At 49.9% G+C, this 15843-nt stretch overlaps 1 protein-coding gene across 5 annotated transcripts in view; it reads right to left on the bottom strand.

Moving 5' to 3' along the window:
* The window catches only part of KLHDC8A (kelch domain containing 8A), a 42813-nt gene that overhangs the window by 12926 nt on the left and 14044 nt on the right, over positions 1-15843 (bottom strand). For 4 of the 5 annotated variants that reach the window (XM_050955623.1, XM_050955624.1, XM_050955621.1 and 1 more), the window contains 2 exons: positions 4251-4317; positions 3612-4043 (listed from right to left, as the gene is read on the bottom strand). In XM_050955623.1, the coding sequence (XP_050811580.1) occupies positions 3612-3987 (376 nt within the window). In that variant the 5' untranslated portion in view covers positions 3988-4043; positions 4251-4317. Of the gene's footprint in view, positions 1-3611; positions 4044-4250; positions 4318-4537; positions 4739-15843 lie in introns of those variants that run through there. The other variant, XM_050955622.1, reaches the window with a different exon arrangement.

Below are 15843 nucleotides of genomic sequence, written 5' to 3'. Positions count from 1 at the left end.
ATTAAGCATGCCTAGACCTCCCTTCTGTGAAGGGAAATGGGGCTCATGACAGTAAGGACTAAGATCCCTGGCTGGTGCCAGATACATGCCTGAGCGCTCACACAGCCCTGCCGCTGCCCTTTATCCTGACTTGCAGCACTCCCTGCTATTCCAGCCTTGGGGTTCCCATTTGGAGCTCAGCCATAGCCCCTCCTGCTACTCAGCCTGGGCGTTCCCTGTACCCAGCGGATGCCCCACTGCCCTGGCCTGTGTCACAGGGGTTAAGGTGGGGGGATTGTTTCCCTTTGGAGCTGTTTAGCCCCTGAGGGGGCAGGGTGCGAAAGGTGCCGTGGAGGAGCAGGCTGTGTTGTTTCACTCTGGCTGGGATGCAAGTACCTGGCTATTGCTCCCTGGAAGAGAAGATGAGGTCATAGAAACAGATGGTGCACTCAAATTACAGAAGAGTCAACACAGCGCTCTCCAGCCCTTACTTAGAAAGGGCGTCTGAACTGCCTCAAAGCAGGCAAAGGATGTTTAGTCCTGTGACCCAAGCCATGGTGTCAGAGCCAGGACACACATAAGGCACAGAACCAATTTTTTCATAGCTGACTCCCTGTCACCCACATCTGCCTTTGGGTAACAACAAATCCAGTTCTCACCAATGGAATCCTTTACATACAAACACGGGGGGAGGGGGGGGAGGGGCACGATTTCTCTTACACAGACCTTCCAGGCTTTATTTCCAGAAATGAAACCCAAGAACCCAATGGCAGCAACCTGGCCCACAAGAGCATCCCTATAATAATCTCCCAGCGTATGCAGAGCAGAGCACTACTGAGCAGCCCTACAATAATAAACCAGTATAGGCAGCCCTTAGCAATCCCAAGCAACCCTATAACAACACACCAGCATAGGTGCCCTCCCCCTGAGCACTTCTGAACAACCTTACGCTAACAAACCAGTCTGCTCAAGGAAGACAAAATATTGTAGGAAGGATTTACGTTCCAGGCTTTTCTGGCCAAACTGATCCCTGGTGTATCTTTGTTTAAAAAGCCAGCAGACTTGCATCAGGGATGAAACTGGCTCAATGATGGTAAACTGGTTTTTTGTTTTAAATATATTGACAGTATCCTTTTTAATCCACCTAAAAACAAACGAACAAACCAACCAACAATTTTCAAAGAAGCTGTCTGGCGATTAGGCAGAAGAGGCATTCATGATCCAGAGCACCTCAGGAAGCTAAATGAACTTCGGGCTCATTGCATGAGAACACAGCTCCCAGCCTGGGGCTTTTCATCACATGGCAGCACATTCCAAAGGAAATCAATATTCCAAGCCTCCGTTTAGAAATGATAAGCAAGGTGCCTAGATAGGGAAGCCAGAGCCCTGATACAAGGATTTTCCATATGTCCATTTAATGTCACAGTATTATGAAAGGCAGAGGAGAGAGGAGTGTTTGGAGCTCACCTAAAGACACCTCCTTTTCTTGCACCACAGAATTTGTACCTGCATTTTGCTCTCAGAGTTCAGGCAGTGGTGCAAATCAGAGCCCTTGTGCCTCTAATGACAGTACCGGATGTGGGGGGAATCGGGCAATGGGAAGCATCAGTGCTCGCATTCACACTTGTGCACTTGGTTCATTTGCATGGGTGCAAGTTTTGGGATCCGACTGTGATATCCCTGCCGATGCTGCGAAATTCCCCTGTTCTGTGATCAGCCCCATAGGGGTATCATAACCTGGCCCTTTTCAGGGGCAAATTGTCACCCTCTCTCCAAGGAAGATGAGGGCATCGACTGTTGGAAAATGCACCTACTGACACTCTCCCTAACAGGCCGTGAGGTTCAGGGGGTTCACAATGGGGCCTCGGGCACAGGTGGCAGGTCGTATGGGCCTGTGGTTTCTGGGCTCCACCAATATTCAGAGAATGAAGATCCAGCTCCACCAGTGCTTGGGGCTGGGCCTCTCCGCCGGCCCCTCCCACCACCCCCGCCCACCACTCCCACCACCCCCGCCCACCACCCCCGGAGCATCCCTATGCAGTGGCTGGCTGCCACTCCCTGTACTGTTCTCCCTTGCTGGCCACTGGCTGGCTCCTTTCATGCTGCGCCCACCAGCACCGCTCCACTGCTCCGGCTATAAGTGAGCGGGGTGGGCTGAGGCGGCTGCTGCAGTCTGCGGAGGAAGGAGGCACACGTGACATGATGGCAGCTCTCCCCCGCCCGGGCCCTGACCCTTCACCCATCAGGCCACTAGCTGATGGGGCACATCCTCCCCCACCTCCGGCTCTGGGCAGCACACACACAGTGCTGCGGGGGGCCGGTGGAGAGGGGGCCCTAAGAGCCCATGTAGTGTGGTGCAGGGTGAGTGTGTTGCTGGCGGCAGACTCACCATCAGCAATTCTGGGCCCCAGGGCAGATCAGTGAATGGGCCCCCTGCACCTCTCCCTCAGCCGGGGCCACAAGCCTTCCCGACTGGAGAAGCCCTGAACGCGCCCCACCCCGAGGCACCCCACGTCAGCTGCAGCTCTGTCCCTGGAAGAATTCTGGAAGGCTGTTGAGCTGGGGTGGGCTGGGGAAAGTTCAAGGCTTTTCCCATTTCTAATGAAATCAGGTCACAAGGAGGCAGAATGATTTCACCTGTCTACTTAGTAACTCATTATGGCTACGGGAGAATTGGCAGCTCCATTGTCTATTTCTCCAGAGGGCAGTGGTACAAGTGCCAAACCGGATAAAGTAGTGGATCCCACCCATCCTATGGCCCAAATGGGAGAGAGATATGGAGCCTCCCATCTCAGCTGTGCAGCCCTTGGAAATAAGTGCCAACCGAGAACTCTTTGTTCCTATTTGTAGCCTTTCAGGGAAAGTCACTGTAATCGTCTCTGCTCACAGATTCTGACCCATTTTATGATCCTTGTAGCTTGCTTTGCAGAGGTGCTAAGTGCTCATCACTCCCACTGACATGAATGGGAGCTTTAGGTTTCCAGCATCTCTGACAATCAGGCTATAAGGGCTTGGAAACACACGTGAATGGGACCATTCCAAGGACCAAATTCTGTTGTCCATTCAATCCGGGATTGAAACTTGTGTAACTGAGAGCAGAACTGGGCCCTACATCTCTAACACCCCCTATTGGCATCTCTGCCTTACAAAAATCCTGCAGAACTAGAGTGGGGCCCAAGCCAAAACCTGGGATCCAAAAGTCACCCAACATTGGGAAAGTTTGGATTCCAGAAATGCAGCTTTGCCGGTCTAAAATAATCCTGGCCATAAGAGTGCTCACCAGCCACAGGAAGAGCTGGAGAGCCAGAGGGAACCACAGGGTTTCAGCAGCCTCACTGAAAAGTCCTCTTTACAGTGGTTCTGGTCCAGTCCTGCCTCGTTTGGACATTGCAAGGAGGAGGGGTCTAGCTGACTCAACTTCTCCAACCTGAGATAAGGCTCATCTCGAGTTCTCAGTGCAGGGTTTGGGAAGGAGGATTGCTTCCTTACCCCCGTTCAAAGCCCCCCACCACATCAAGAGTCTCTGAAAGCTGTTCGGCTAGATGCACAAGTTGAACTCACACCCTACCCTCCACCCTTTCTCTCTGTAGTGCCACTCCCCACACACTGCCTAGGAAACAAATTCTCCTTGCCTTTTACCGTCACGGAGATGCCCATCGAAGCTTCCCTCAAGGAATTTCTCTTCTTCCACTTGCCATCATCTATGTTATACATCTCCACTATCTTCAAGGGCGTCTGGTTCATCCCAACCCCTCCTATCACCATGATCCGCTTGCCCAGAGTGGCCACAGCTACTCCGGCCCGGGCCGTGGGCATGGGAGGGAGAGAATTCCACTGGTTGGCTTCGGGGGAGTAAACCTCGAAGCAGTTCATGGGGATTCCGTTGTCGTCGCAGCCTCCAATGGCAAAGACCTGGCCGCCTGCCTCCACCAGCGAGCAGTAGACCCTGCCGCTGGGGAGGGGTGCGAGAGTTTTCCAGTGGAAATTTTTGGTACTGGGCACTTCCATTGCAGATCGTCAGGGATGAGGCAGCATCTGTCCTGCCTGCCAGGGAGCTGGTTAAGCTGCAAAACACAGCCAGAGTCAAGCATCACACACAGGGAAAACAAGCAGAGAAATATACAAAGAACCCCCCACCCCCACCAGAGAGCCAGGCAGCCGGGAGCACAGCAACCCCTTCATGAGCAATGCCTCTATTTCCACGCAGCCGCCCACAATGAGAGGTCCCATCTACCACAGAGAGATAGAGAGAGAGAAGAAGGAGCCAGTACCTTTCATCACGTCTCCATTAATCCTGCAGTTCCACATCTGCCAGAGCAGCTCACACAGAGCCAGGTCCTAAAAATAAAAGGCATAGGTTGGATTCAGCTCACTCCCCCCTTTTCTGAGCATCCCCTCCCCCACAGGACATTCCAACCGAGGATGCTGCAAGCCGTCAGCTCCCCGGTTCGGTGCTTTCTTGGCTCATTCGGAACTTTTCTTTGTTTAATTCTTCATTGACAAGATTATTATTAATGCCCATTGTCAACATTTTCCCAAACCCCCAGGGGGAACCTACCATGGCACCTCCTGCTGGGAAAGGCAAAAAAGCTGGAGTACAGAGACCAACCCTCCAGCCACAGCTCTCAGACTGTCACACGCAGCATTACAGCTGAACTGTAAAAGATCCAAAAAGCAGCCCAGCAGGACAGAGTGAGAGTCCCAAACTACCATTGGAAACCAGGGATTATTTTTTCCTCTCGCCCTGAATAGCTGTCAAACCTTCAGATGAAATGAACAAATGAAGAGCAACAGAGGAGAGGAGAGAGACAGAAGGGGATCGAGAGAGGCAGCCACCCACGCACTCACACCTGTATAAATAGGTGTGCAAACTGCAGCGAGAAACTCAGCCTTCCTTATGTAACTCGAGCTGCTAGCGAGTTTAATCTTAGAGTAGGATTTATATATCCCATCACTCCGGGACTGTATCATCCTCGACACACATACAGAGCACAGGCACACTTCTGGCTCCAGGGGCCAATGCTTCTCCCCAAGTGTCACAAACTGATCCCTGAAATTCAGGCTTCTAGCACTAATGGATATTTGCCACTATCAAAGCAGAGCACATGTGGAGGTTTAGTAGCCTATATGGGAAACTTTTCCCCACCTAGCATTGTAATGCTTCCAGGGGAGATCTCGAAGTGCCTTCACAAAGTAACATTATCCCCATTTGAAAGAGGGGCACAGAAAGGTGAAGTGATTTGCCCAAGGTCACACAGTGAGTCAGTGTCAGAGACAGGGAAAGAACCCAGGAATCTGGACTCCCAGAGTGCAGAGCTATCTGACTTGGTCCTCTCTTCCTCTGGAGCTTTCAGGGATCTTGAGGCACGTGAGTTGCACCTGAGCCTGCTCCTCGGTATGGTTTTGTTTTAGAGAAGCCTACACCCATCACCTCTTCTCAACTTTCTGGCTAAGACTGAACATGGCATCAGTTTAAGCCTCAGATACCGCGATTGCTCTATTGTGGGGGAAACTCTCTCCTGTTTGTGATGGGGGAAGGGGTCGACTCAATGGCCTAATGGCGCTTTCCCACCTATTTCAAAGGTAAGGTAAGGGCAAGCCCTAAGCCCAAGCAAAGCTAACAACTTTTTAGGCGACAGTTGACTTTTTAGGGGACAGCTGGATTTTTAAGGGCAAAGGCCAGCCCCAAGCCCCTCTGCATCAGCAGGAGCAGAGGGAGAGGAAACAACCCAGACACTCCTCCGCACCCCATTCCAGAAGCCTGAGCTCATACCACCACTTGCAGATCATGGCTCTGCCCAAAGGCAGTGGCTGGGATGCCCCTTGCCGCTGCCAGAACTAGGAGCCATCACAGAACTCCAGAGGAGATATGTCCGCAGCACCTCCTACTAACCCACACCATGTCTCGTCCCATGCCTGGCATTGCTTCCTAAGGAGCCAGGCCAACCACATTAGAAGCCCCTGGTTGCTTCTGGGCCGACAGGGCTGTCCACACACACAGAACGGGTGGGAAGCACTTACTTCTCCAGTTCCGGCCGCATTGCTTCAGATCTCCCCAACTCAGAACCCTTTGACAGCAAGAGAAGATTGAGAGAGCCTGTAACCTAGTAACAGCCACCCACAACTCCCTTTAATCACCCGTCATTTCTGATCTGAGTTGGTATCTTGATGGGTTCACTGAACCGCACTGTGGAGCATGAGCAAATTCTCCCCAGAAGGAAAGAGGGGCAGAGGTTCTTAGCGCCAAAGGAACCAGGGCTATCAGATAGGCTCTGCGTGGCTGAAACTTTCCAGCCTGAATTCAGTGCTGGGGCAAAGGACAGAATTGATAGCCCTGCTGTGGCACAGTGGGTAATGTGTGGAGACCTGGTTTCTGTGCCCAGCTCTGTCACTGACCTCCTGGATGTCCCTGGGCAAATCACTTTGCCTCTGTTTTCCCCATCAGGAAAGTTGGGATAATGATAGTTTGTATAGCCCCGTGAGATCCACAGATTGCAAGTGCTATAGAAAGCAAGTGATTATTATTATTTATCCCTGGGTGGACATAGAACTGGCATCAGCAAAGCAAACTTCTCATCCACTGTCCTTCCATTATTTGCTAGCCTTGATCTGTAAGGACCACCTGCAGGTGAGCTCAGTCTGCCTAGCCCAATCACTACTTAGCTTCTTCACTGAGACCGCCAAGAGAGGGAGGGCAACTGTGATGCAGACAGCTGACCACTGACAACTGGACTGAGGTTCATCAAATTCATTTCACATATGAGCTGCTGAATAGTCTTCCAACAGCACAGTCCAGATCTTAACCGGCAAAATAAAGCTGGGTTTGGTCTCTTTTAAAAAGGACAAAGGCAAAATGTAAAATGCGTTATTATTATTAACAAATATTATATAATTCTTATATTGTGCTTTACATCAGGAGATCAAAGGGTTGTTTTTTTGCACATCAACCTTCCAATTGACATGTTTATAGAGCGGATCAAATAATATTAATTGGATAAGCTATTGTCCTTATGCATTATCAGTGCTTAATTTAAAAAGAAAAAGGTGTCAGAGCTCAAAATGGCATCCGCCACACGCCATCACCTCGCATGCACCGTGTACGCAAGGTCACACCGTGCATGCAAGTGTCAAATTGCATGTGTTACTAAACATCACTGACAGAAGAGGTGCTGTGCTGAGCCCTTGCAAGGGCCGACACAAATTAAGCTCTGTGCGTTACTGAGATTGTAAGCGTTTTGGGGCAGGCGCCATCTTCACTATGTGTGTGTTTATGTATAACCTAGCACAGTGGGACCTTGGATCAGGACATCTAGGCACTCATGCACTACAAATTAACCTGTAATAACAAGTATCAGAGGGGTAGCCCTGTTAGTCTGGATCTGTAAAAGCAGCAAAGAATCCTGTGGCACCTTATAGACACCTTATATAAGGTGCCACAGGATTCTTTCCTGTAATAAAAATAAGTCAAAGCATGTTGTGAATTATTTGATCATTTAGAGAGTCAAATATCCTTATGTGATATAAGTCAGCATTGCTTCATTGTCTCTTGAATAATAGATAAGCAATTCAATATTTGTCAAATATCTAAGTTCGCTCAGAATTTGACCAGCTCTGTGGTTTTTATTCCTTCCCCACCCTCCTGTACCTTGGTGGCTTGGAAGCGCTTGCTTAACGTTTTCACTTGTAATTTATTTTACATCATCACAATAGAACCAGCATGGCCTAGCAAATAGGGCATTGGACCAGAAGACTTGAGTTCTATTCCCAGCTCCGCCACTCACTTGCTGTGTGATCTTGGATAAGTCACTTCCCCACTCTGTGCCTCAGTTTCCCCAACTATAAAGAACTATGCATTATTATCCGAAACATTTGGCAAAAGCAGAACTTCAGCTCAGGTGCCAGGGAACAGTATTATTTAACCAACCAATTCCTCTTCCTATGTGGGATGCAACTTATTTTCCAGCAGTTTAAAAACTAGCCACTTAGACAAGGTATCAGCGGCGAATCCTCTTCCTATTACCATACTATGAGGTTTCAGCTATACTGCTCTTTAAGCTGATTTCAGGAACTGTGTTTAAACATGATTCCAACTAAACTAGATTCTGCCATGATTTGACCTTTGAGAAGCCCAAAGCACGTTTAACTAAAAATGACGAGCCAGATCCTTAACTGGTATAAATCAGCATTGCTCCATTGACGTCCACAGTATTTAAGATTGGCAATGAAATCAGTGAAACTAGGCAATTTACACCAGCGGGGGGACTGGTCCCAATGTTCTAAACCATGTTTTCTGAACAAACTTCAACCCCAGTAACTGTGGCTGGGCAAACTGTGTTACTTAGAAACCAGCTAGAACGGGGTTAAAACTAATTTTAAGCTCCCAAGTGTGGTTTAAGGGTGAACGTACTCAGAGCTTAGCAGCTACCTCTGTCCCTCCCTGGGGTGGGAGACGCACATTAATATTGTTACTGTAATGGAAAGTACAGTCACAGCACGCTGAGGCATCAAGACCAAGAGAGATAACCCTTTCATGCCTTTGGTAGCAGTCTGAGCTGATCATGCTTCCCTGTGCTGAGTCAGCTGCACTGCTTTCCTTGTGAAATGCAAGATCCTTATTGGAACAGGAGAAGCACAGGGTTCCAAAGACTTTGTGCAGTTTGGCCCGAAAGAAGCAGATTTTCCTGCATATGATTCGGTGGGTGGTCATTCAGGGCCGGCTTTAGGCCAATTCAACCAATTCCCTTGAATCGGGCCCCATCCCTAAGAGGGCCCCGCGCCCAAGCCCCAGTACAGCATACTGGCAAGAGCCGGTGTGCTGTACTGGGGTGGCCCAGCTTCCCTAGGGGTCAATTTAAAGGGCCTGGGGCTCCCAGCATGGGCTGGAGCCCCAGGCCCTTTAAATTGCCATCAGAGCCCCACTGCTGGAGCCCTTGGGTAGGGCTGCAGGACTCTGATGGCTATTTAAGAAGTCGGGGGCTCCCACTGCTTCTACTGCCCTGGCCCTTTAAATAGCGACCGAAGCTCCATCACTTCCCCAGGGCTCCCTCAGCTATTTACAGGCCTGGAGCAGTAGAAGCAGGGGAGCCCCGGGCCTTTTAAATAGCCCCTAGAGCCCTGGGATAGCAGGGGGCTTCGGGGGCTATTTAAAGGGCTGGGGCTCCAGCTGTCTCTGCCGCCCCTGTCCTTTAAATAGCCAACGGAGGCCCGCCACTTCCCCAGGGCTCCCTTGGCTATTTACAGGACTGGGGCAGTGGAAGCAGGGGAGCCCCGGGCTGCTGCTGCTACCCCGGTGGGGGAGGGAGGAGGAGGGGGCACTCACCATACAGGGTGGGCTGTACCCCCCATACCTGCAGCCCCTGCCTGCAGCCAGCCCCTGCTGCACCTCCTGCCCTGCAAGCAGCCAGCCCCTGCCCATGGCCAGCCTCGCACCCCCTGCCCTGTCTCCAGTCAACCCCTGCCGCATCCCCCTGCCTGAAGCCAGCCAGTCCCACACTCCTCTGTCTCCAGCCCTGCCAACCTCCGCCGCATCCCCCTGCAGCCCTGCCTGAAGGCAGCCAGCCTACCCCACGCCTCCTTGTCTCCAGCCAGCCCCGCACCCCTTGCCCTGCCTGCAGCTAGATCCTACCTCCAGTCAACCCCTGACCTGCCTCCAACTAGCCCCACGGGCAGTAACTCTGCACACCTGCTTCAATGAGGGGGGCAGGGAGCAGCTGGGACCCACACATGTGCACACCTTAGGGTGACCAGACAGCTAGTGTGAAAAATCGGGACAGGGGGTAGGGGGGTAATAGGATCCGATTCCTATATAAGAAAAAGACCCAAAAATCAGGACTGTCCCTATAAAATCGAGACATCTGGTCACCTTAGCACACCCCCAGGGAGTGGCAGGGACCCACACATGTGAAATGGAGCCTATTTCTAGTTCAGGCCCATCTTTTTACAAAAGAACTTTAGGTAAGGTTAACATACATACATATTTTCCCAGACATGTCAGGCTTTTTAGTTCTTAAATCGCCATCCTGGAGGAATTTTTAAAATTTAAAAATTTCTCCTGAGAAAATACAGACGTATGATAACCCTATTGGTACAAAAAATACATACTGTGGCACATCCCTTAAATCAGAACTTTTTATAGGGAACCGGTTGCTAAGACATGAAAGGCTTTTTTTAAAAAAAATTTTTTAAAGGCATCCCTGCCGGGGCCTCGCCAAAAATGTTCGAATTCAGCCCCGCACTTCCTAAAGCCAGCCCTTTGAGGAAAAAAGAGATACAAAACTGAGACAACAAGGCCTAGGAACAAAATCTAAGGTAACCCAAATGTAACATCACAATCCCACAGTCTGTATCCAGCTGTCTCATTAGGGAATTTCAATGGTGGTGAAAATGAGAGGATTGAGAACACCACACAGTGCAGACATTTGCTATGCAAGCTTCTTTCAGCTCACAGGGTCCTGATAGTTCATCTCCCTCCTGACCTGCAGCAATCTGATTACTCCAGTCCCGAGCCTCTGTACAGCCCTGCTAGTGCATCTCAGTCCTGATCCTGAGGAACCCTGCTTTCCAGTGCTGGGTTCTTGACTCCCCTTGCCCCCGCCCCGACAGCTTTACTAATTGATCTCAGCCCTGACATGAAGCCCCACACGCTGCTCCTGCAGTAGAACCTCAATTTCAAAAGCACCAGCCTTATGAACAACCAGTTATATGAACCATTTTTCTGAACTGCAGAAAAAAACATGGGAGAACAAAGGTGATGATGAACAAGTCGACATCCCTTCCCATTCTGATGCCTTCAGTTCTTGGGGAATCACTTTGCCATGGGGTGAAGGACAAGACGAAAGCCACGCAGTGCACCAGGCCGCAACTTATGTCCTGCACCTGCTGTGTTTTTGAGCTGTTTGATTTTATGACCTGAAATCCCAATAAATTAGCAAAAGAGGGGTTCTACTGTACATTCCAGGTCTAGGCTCCCCCACACAATGCACTAATGAGCCAATGCACCTCAGCCCTCCCCTGAAGCCCTTCCCCTGCTTCTATTCATTGCTGAGATCCCCAGACACTCCAGACAGTGACCTCTCTTAATCCTGTCCTGGAGCAAACCCTGAGCCTCACACTTGAGCACCAGAGACTCCCAATTGTGTCAGAGCATAAGAAAGCCATGGACCTGATCATGGCCCCATTGAAGAGGACAAGAGTCGTTCCACTGACTTCACTGGGCTTTGGATCAGGCCCATAGCGAGGACAGACTAAGCAGAGACCTGCCAAATTCATTCCAGTTGTGATCCAAGTCAAATGGAACCCAGGCATGGGCGTCCAAAGGGGAGCGTCTAGTGCATTAATGTGCTACCTCGTATGAATTCTGCTACCTTGGCATTGAAACTATCTTCTAGCCTTGCCACCCACCTCTAAACAATATACAATAAAAAATAGTTAGGGTTGCCTGAAACACATAGTCCCTCCCTCCTCTCTCAAGGGGCACTAGAGTTTTCACTCCAAAGTAATAACTGTGCTGTGCCTTGGGACTGTATAACTGTCACTGATGAGCTGAGCAAATAGCCTCAACCTACTTCACCCATTTTCCTCTTCATCTACTCCCAGGCAAATGGAATTACCACTTAATTATACCAAACAAATTGGAAGCGTTAACATTTTCTTCCTAAATGGCTACATTAAAACAAAAATGAATAGTAATTGCTTTTCTGTTGAAGGAGATGGGAGAGGAGAGATTCTCTTCGTCATGCTGAGCCAGCTGCCAGAGCTGCCCTAATCATTCTCACCCACAAACTGACAGGATAAAAGCTCCTAGCAGTGGGGTATCCCTGGACCACCGGCTGCATTTGTGGTTCACAGCAGGTGACGAGGTGTTGAAAGCAAGGCGGCAGGGAAGGCAAGAAATGTACAACCTCAAGAAAGAAAAATACAGAAGGCCTGAATATGGGAGGTGAAACTGATGGGAGCAGAGGGTGCGCAGCAACTGAAGCCTCTAGCCCAGTGGTTCTCAACCAGGGGTGCCGTACCTCTGGGGGTACACAGAGGTCTTCATCTACATCAACTCATCTAGATACTTGTCTAGTTTTACAACAGGCTACATAAAAAGCACTAGTGAAGTTGGTACAAACTAAAATGTCATACAGACAATGACTCGTTTATACTGCTCTATATACTATACACTGAAATGTAAGTAAAATATTTATATTCCAGTTGATTTATTTGTATAATTATATGGTAAAAATAAGAATGGAAGCAAAAGGGTGGTGTGACACTGGATAGTTTTATGTCTGATTTTGTCAGTAAGTAGTTTTTAAATGAGGTGAAACTTGGGGATACACAAGACAAATCCTACTCCAGAAAGGGCTACAGTAGTTGGGAAAGGTTGAGAGCCACTGCTCTAGCCCATAGTTTGTATCCTACAAGAGTTAAAACAACAACCTGGAAGCTGTTCCAGACAAAACCATTATTCCTTGCCCTCTGGTTTCCATCATGCTCTAAATAGGTCACTGTTTGGTATCTCGGGGGAGTGCAGAACATGCACAATTAATGTTACTTTTTAAATATTCAGCTGGCGTGACTCCACTGAAGTCAACAGAGCTACACAAAGTCACACCTGGCTGAGGATCGAGCCTCGTGGTTTTTAAAGCAATGTTTATTATTTGCAGCAATTTGCTCTTTATAAAACAGCCATTTGCCATTTATTAGACAGCTATATGTGTTAAATATTGTAGTAATGTGATTGTGCGTGAGTGTGTTGCAGGGGGGATGAACTCCGAACACCTAGGTTTGCTAGAATGCAGGTAGGTCCTTTTTGCTACCTCTCTCTTTCATAGAATCTCATATCACAGGTATTTCAAAGAGCATCATGCTCTAACGGTAAAATTCACCCCCGTGCAATGAGTCAGAGCGAGGCCTAGGAGTCACTTAAGTCTTGAGTCTTCATTCCAGTGAAAACAGCTTTGTTTGGATTTAAACACTCTCCTAAAGCATCAGCAAACCCAAACATGGTACCCCTGCGCAAATTAGTGCCTGAGAGCCGAGAGTGAAACCTACTAGAGAATTACTCCAAAGGAAAGGGAGTCTCTTTTCACCCTCCAAGCTGAGTGAAATGCACAAGGGTCTTAGATATTGAAAAGTAAATATGATGCTCACAATTCTTTTCATTTTATACCAAAAGTTAAGGAAATCTGGAGCCTGGTACACCACTGCATGCTCCAGGCTGGTGGAATGATACCGATTTCCATGGAGTTACAAGGCTTGATTTGCCACTGTGTATCTTAAAAATATAGGGCTTCGTTCTGATCTCACATTGACTTTACACAGGTGACTCTGAACTTTGCTGGCTTTGGTGGAGTCACTCCTGATTTACACCGATGTAAACTGAGAGGCGAGCTAAGCCCATGACATCTGACAGAATCTCTTTGAGGACCACGATCCTGAAATATTACAGCTCCCCAGACTGGTCGCACTGTTGCCAAGAAGTGGGCTAGACAGACAGATGCAGATTACCCACCAGCCTGACAAAGACACAAGAGAACCTATATTCCTTCTGGCTCCAAGAGGAAGCTCTTGCACTCACCTAAATGTCACATCAGATAAGTGCTGTGCAGCTCTGCTACATGCTATCTGAACCGTCAAGGAGGTTTGAATATTTTGCTGTGAATAATATGACAAACCAATACCAATAGCTGAATCCTCAATTATTCTCAATACACTGGGGACTGTCACAGCAGCAGAGACAGGAAGACGGGCAACAATAGGTTGAGAATATTATGCAAACACTGGCAAGATCTCATCTCCTGTTCCCCAAGCACAGCATTTACGTTTCTGAGTGAGCTGCTTCATTTCAATTATACTGACTGCCTGCGCTCTGTTAAAAGGAGCAGGAGGAGACTACAGGCAGCACGGCTTGGAGATAGAGACACCGTCTCAAGGGAGACACTTCAGGGCTGAGAACTGAGCTGATATTTGCTCTTCGAATGTCACTATCTAGGGCAGGGGTCTCAAACTCAAATGACCACAAGGGCCAAATGAGGGCTAGTCAATTGGCCCGAGGGCTGCATCACTGACGCACATGCCCCTCACTGCCCCCTACCCTGCACCCACTCCACCCCTTCCATGACGCCCCACCTCTTCCCACCCCTTCCCTGCTCCCATTCCAACCCCTTCCCCGAAGTCCCCGCCCCAACTCTGCCCCCTCTCTGCCCCCAGAAGGTGTATGAGGGGTGTGGCAGGGACTCAGGGCAGGGAGTTGAGGTGCAGCAAGGGGTTGCGGTGCCGGCAGGGGCTCAGGGTGCAGAAGGGGTGTGGGATGCAGCAGGGGACTCAGGGCAGGGGGTCAGGGTGTGGGGAGCAACAAGGGGCTCATGGCAGGGGATTGGGGTGCAGGAGGGGGTTGAGGTTCAGGTAGGGGGCTCAGGGCAGAGGGTTGGGGTGCAGGAGGAGTGTGGGATGTGACAGGGGGCTCAGGGCAGGGATTTGGGGTGCAGAAAGGGTGTGGGATGCAGCAGGGGGGCTCAGAGCACAGGGTTGGGGGTGGGGGGGAAGGAGGGCTTCGGGCTCCAGGGTGGCAGCGGCGCACACCGGGGCCAGGGTAGGCTGCCAGCCCCGACCCCAGCCCCGCTCCACTCCAAGAAGTAGCTGGAACCATGTCTCTGTGGCCCCTAGGGGAGAGGGGACGCAGGGCTCCGTGAGATCCTTGCTACACCTCCAGGTACCTCCCCCAAAGCTCCCATTGGCAGCGGTTCCCCATTCCCGGCCAATGGGAGCTGCGGGGTGGTGGTGCCTAGAAGCCAGGGCAACACATGGAGCCCTCTGATCCCCTCCCCGCACCGCAGGGACGTGATGTCAGCCGCTTCAGGGAGTGGCAATCCTGTGGCTGTAGTTTTCCCACCCCTGGCCTGGAGGTAGGCCGGAGGGGTGGGAGCAGGCCGCTTGGCGGGCCACAGGAGATAGCCCCGCAGGCCACATGTTTGAGACCCCTGATCTAGGGCCTGTGGAAAGATATGAGGGTGAGGTTGAGCAGATGTGGAATCCCAATCCAGCATTCATGGAACACCTGGTGGCAGGAGGGAGGCCTCGGCGTGCAGCCTGTAGCTACATGCCCTGTAATCACCACAAGGACTGTGCTGAAGATCACATCTCCTTGTGGGTGGCCGTTCTCCATCCCTTCACTGTGTACGCTTCTTGGGGTATGTCCATATTGCAATCAGGGGGTGCAGTTGCAGCTCATGCAGACATACCCAAGCTAGCTTTCATCCAGCTAGCTTGGGGACTGGAGCAGTGAAGCTGCAGCAGCACATGCTTCAGTGTGCACTGTACAAACCCACCCAGAAGCCTGGCTAATTACTCATGGGGCTAACCTGCACTGAACCACCAGTACCTGAGCTAGCTCCATTAAAGCTAGCTTGAGTATGTCTACACAAGTTCCAGTCACACCTAGATCAGTCTTCACGGTTGATGATACCAGGGATATTCACAAATCTGAGCCATTTTTTTAGGTGACAAATCTGAGGAACTCTCCCAGATGGAGGTGTCATTAGAGGAGGTTTTGGAACAAACTGATAAAACTAAGTAGTAATAAGCCACCAGGCCCAGATGTTATTCACACAAGAGTTCTGAAGGAATTCAAATGCGAAATTGAAGGACTACTAACTGTAGTCTGTAACCTATCACTTAAATCAGCTTCTGTACTAAATGACAGGAGGATAGCTAATGTGATTCCAATTTTTAAAAAGGGCTCTTACAGGCCGGTAAGCCTGACTTCAGTACCAAGCAAACTGAGTGAAACTATAGTAAAAGAACAAAATCGTCAGACACGTAGATGAACGTAATTTGTTGGGGAGTAGTCAACATGGTTTTTGTAAAGGGAAATCA

Source organism: Gopherus flavomarginatus, chromosome 5 (genome assembly GCF_025201925.1).
Source record: "Gopherus flavomarginatus isolate rGopFla2 chromosome 5, rGopFla2.mat.asm, whole genome shotgun sequence".
NCBI classification, from domain to species: domain Eukaryota; kingdom Metazoa; phylum Chordata; order Testudines; family Testudinidae; genus Gopherus; species Gopherus flavomarginatus.
Note: the sequence above shows the minus strand (reverse complement) of the source record. Positions and strands in the feature narration are given on the sequence as shown.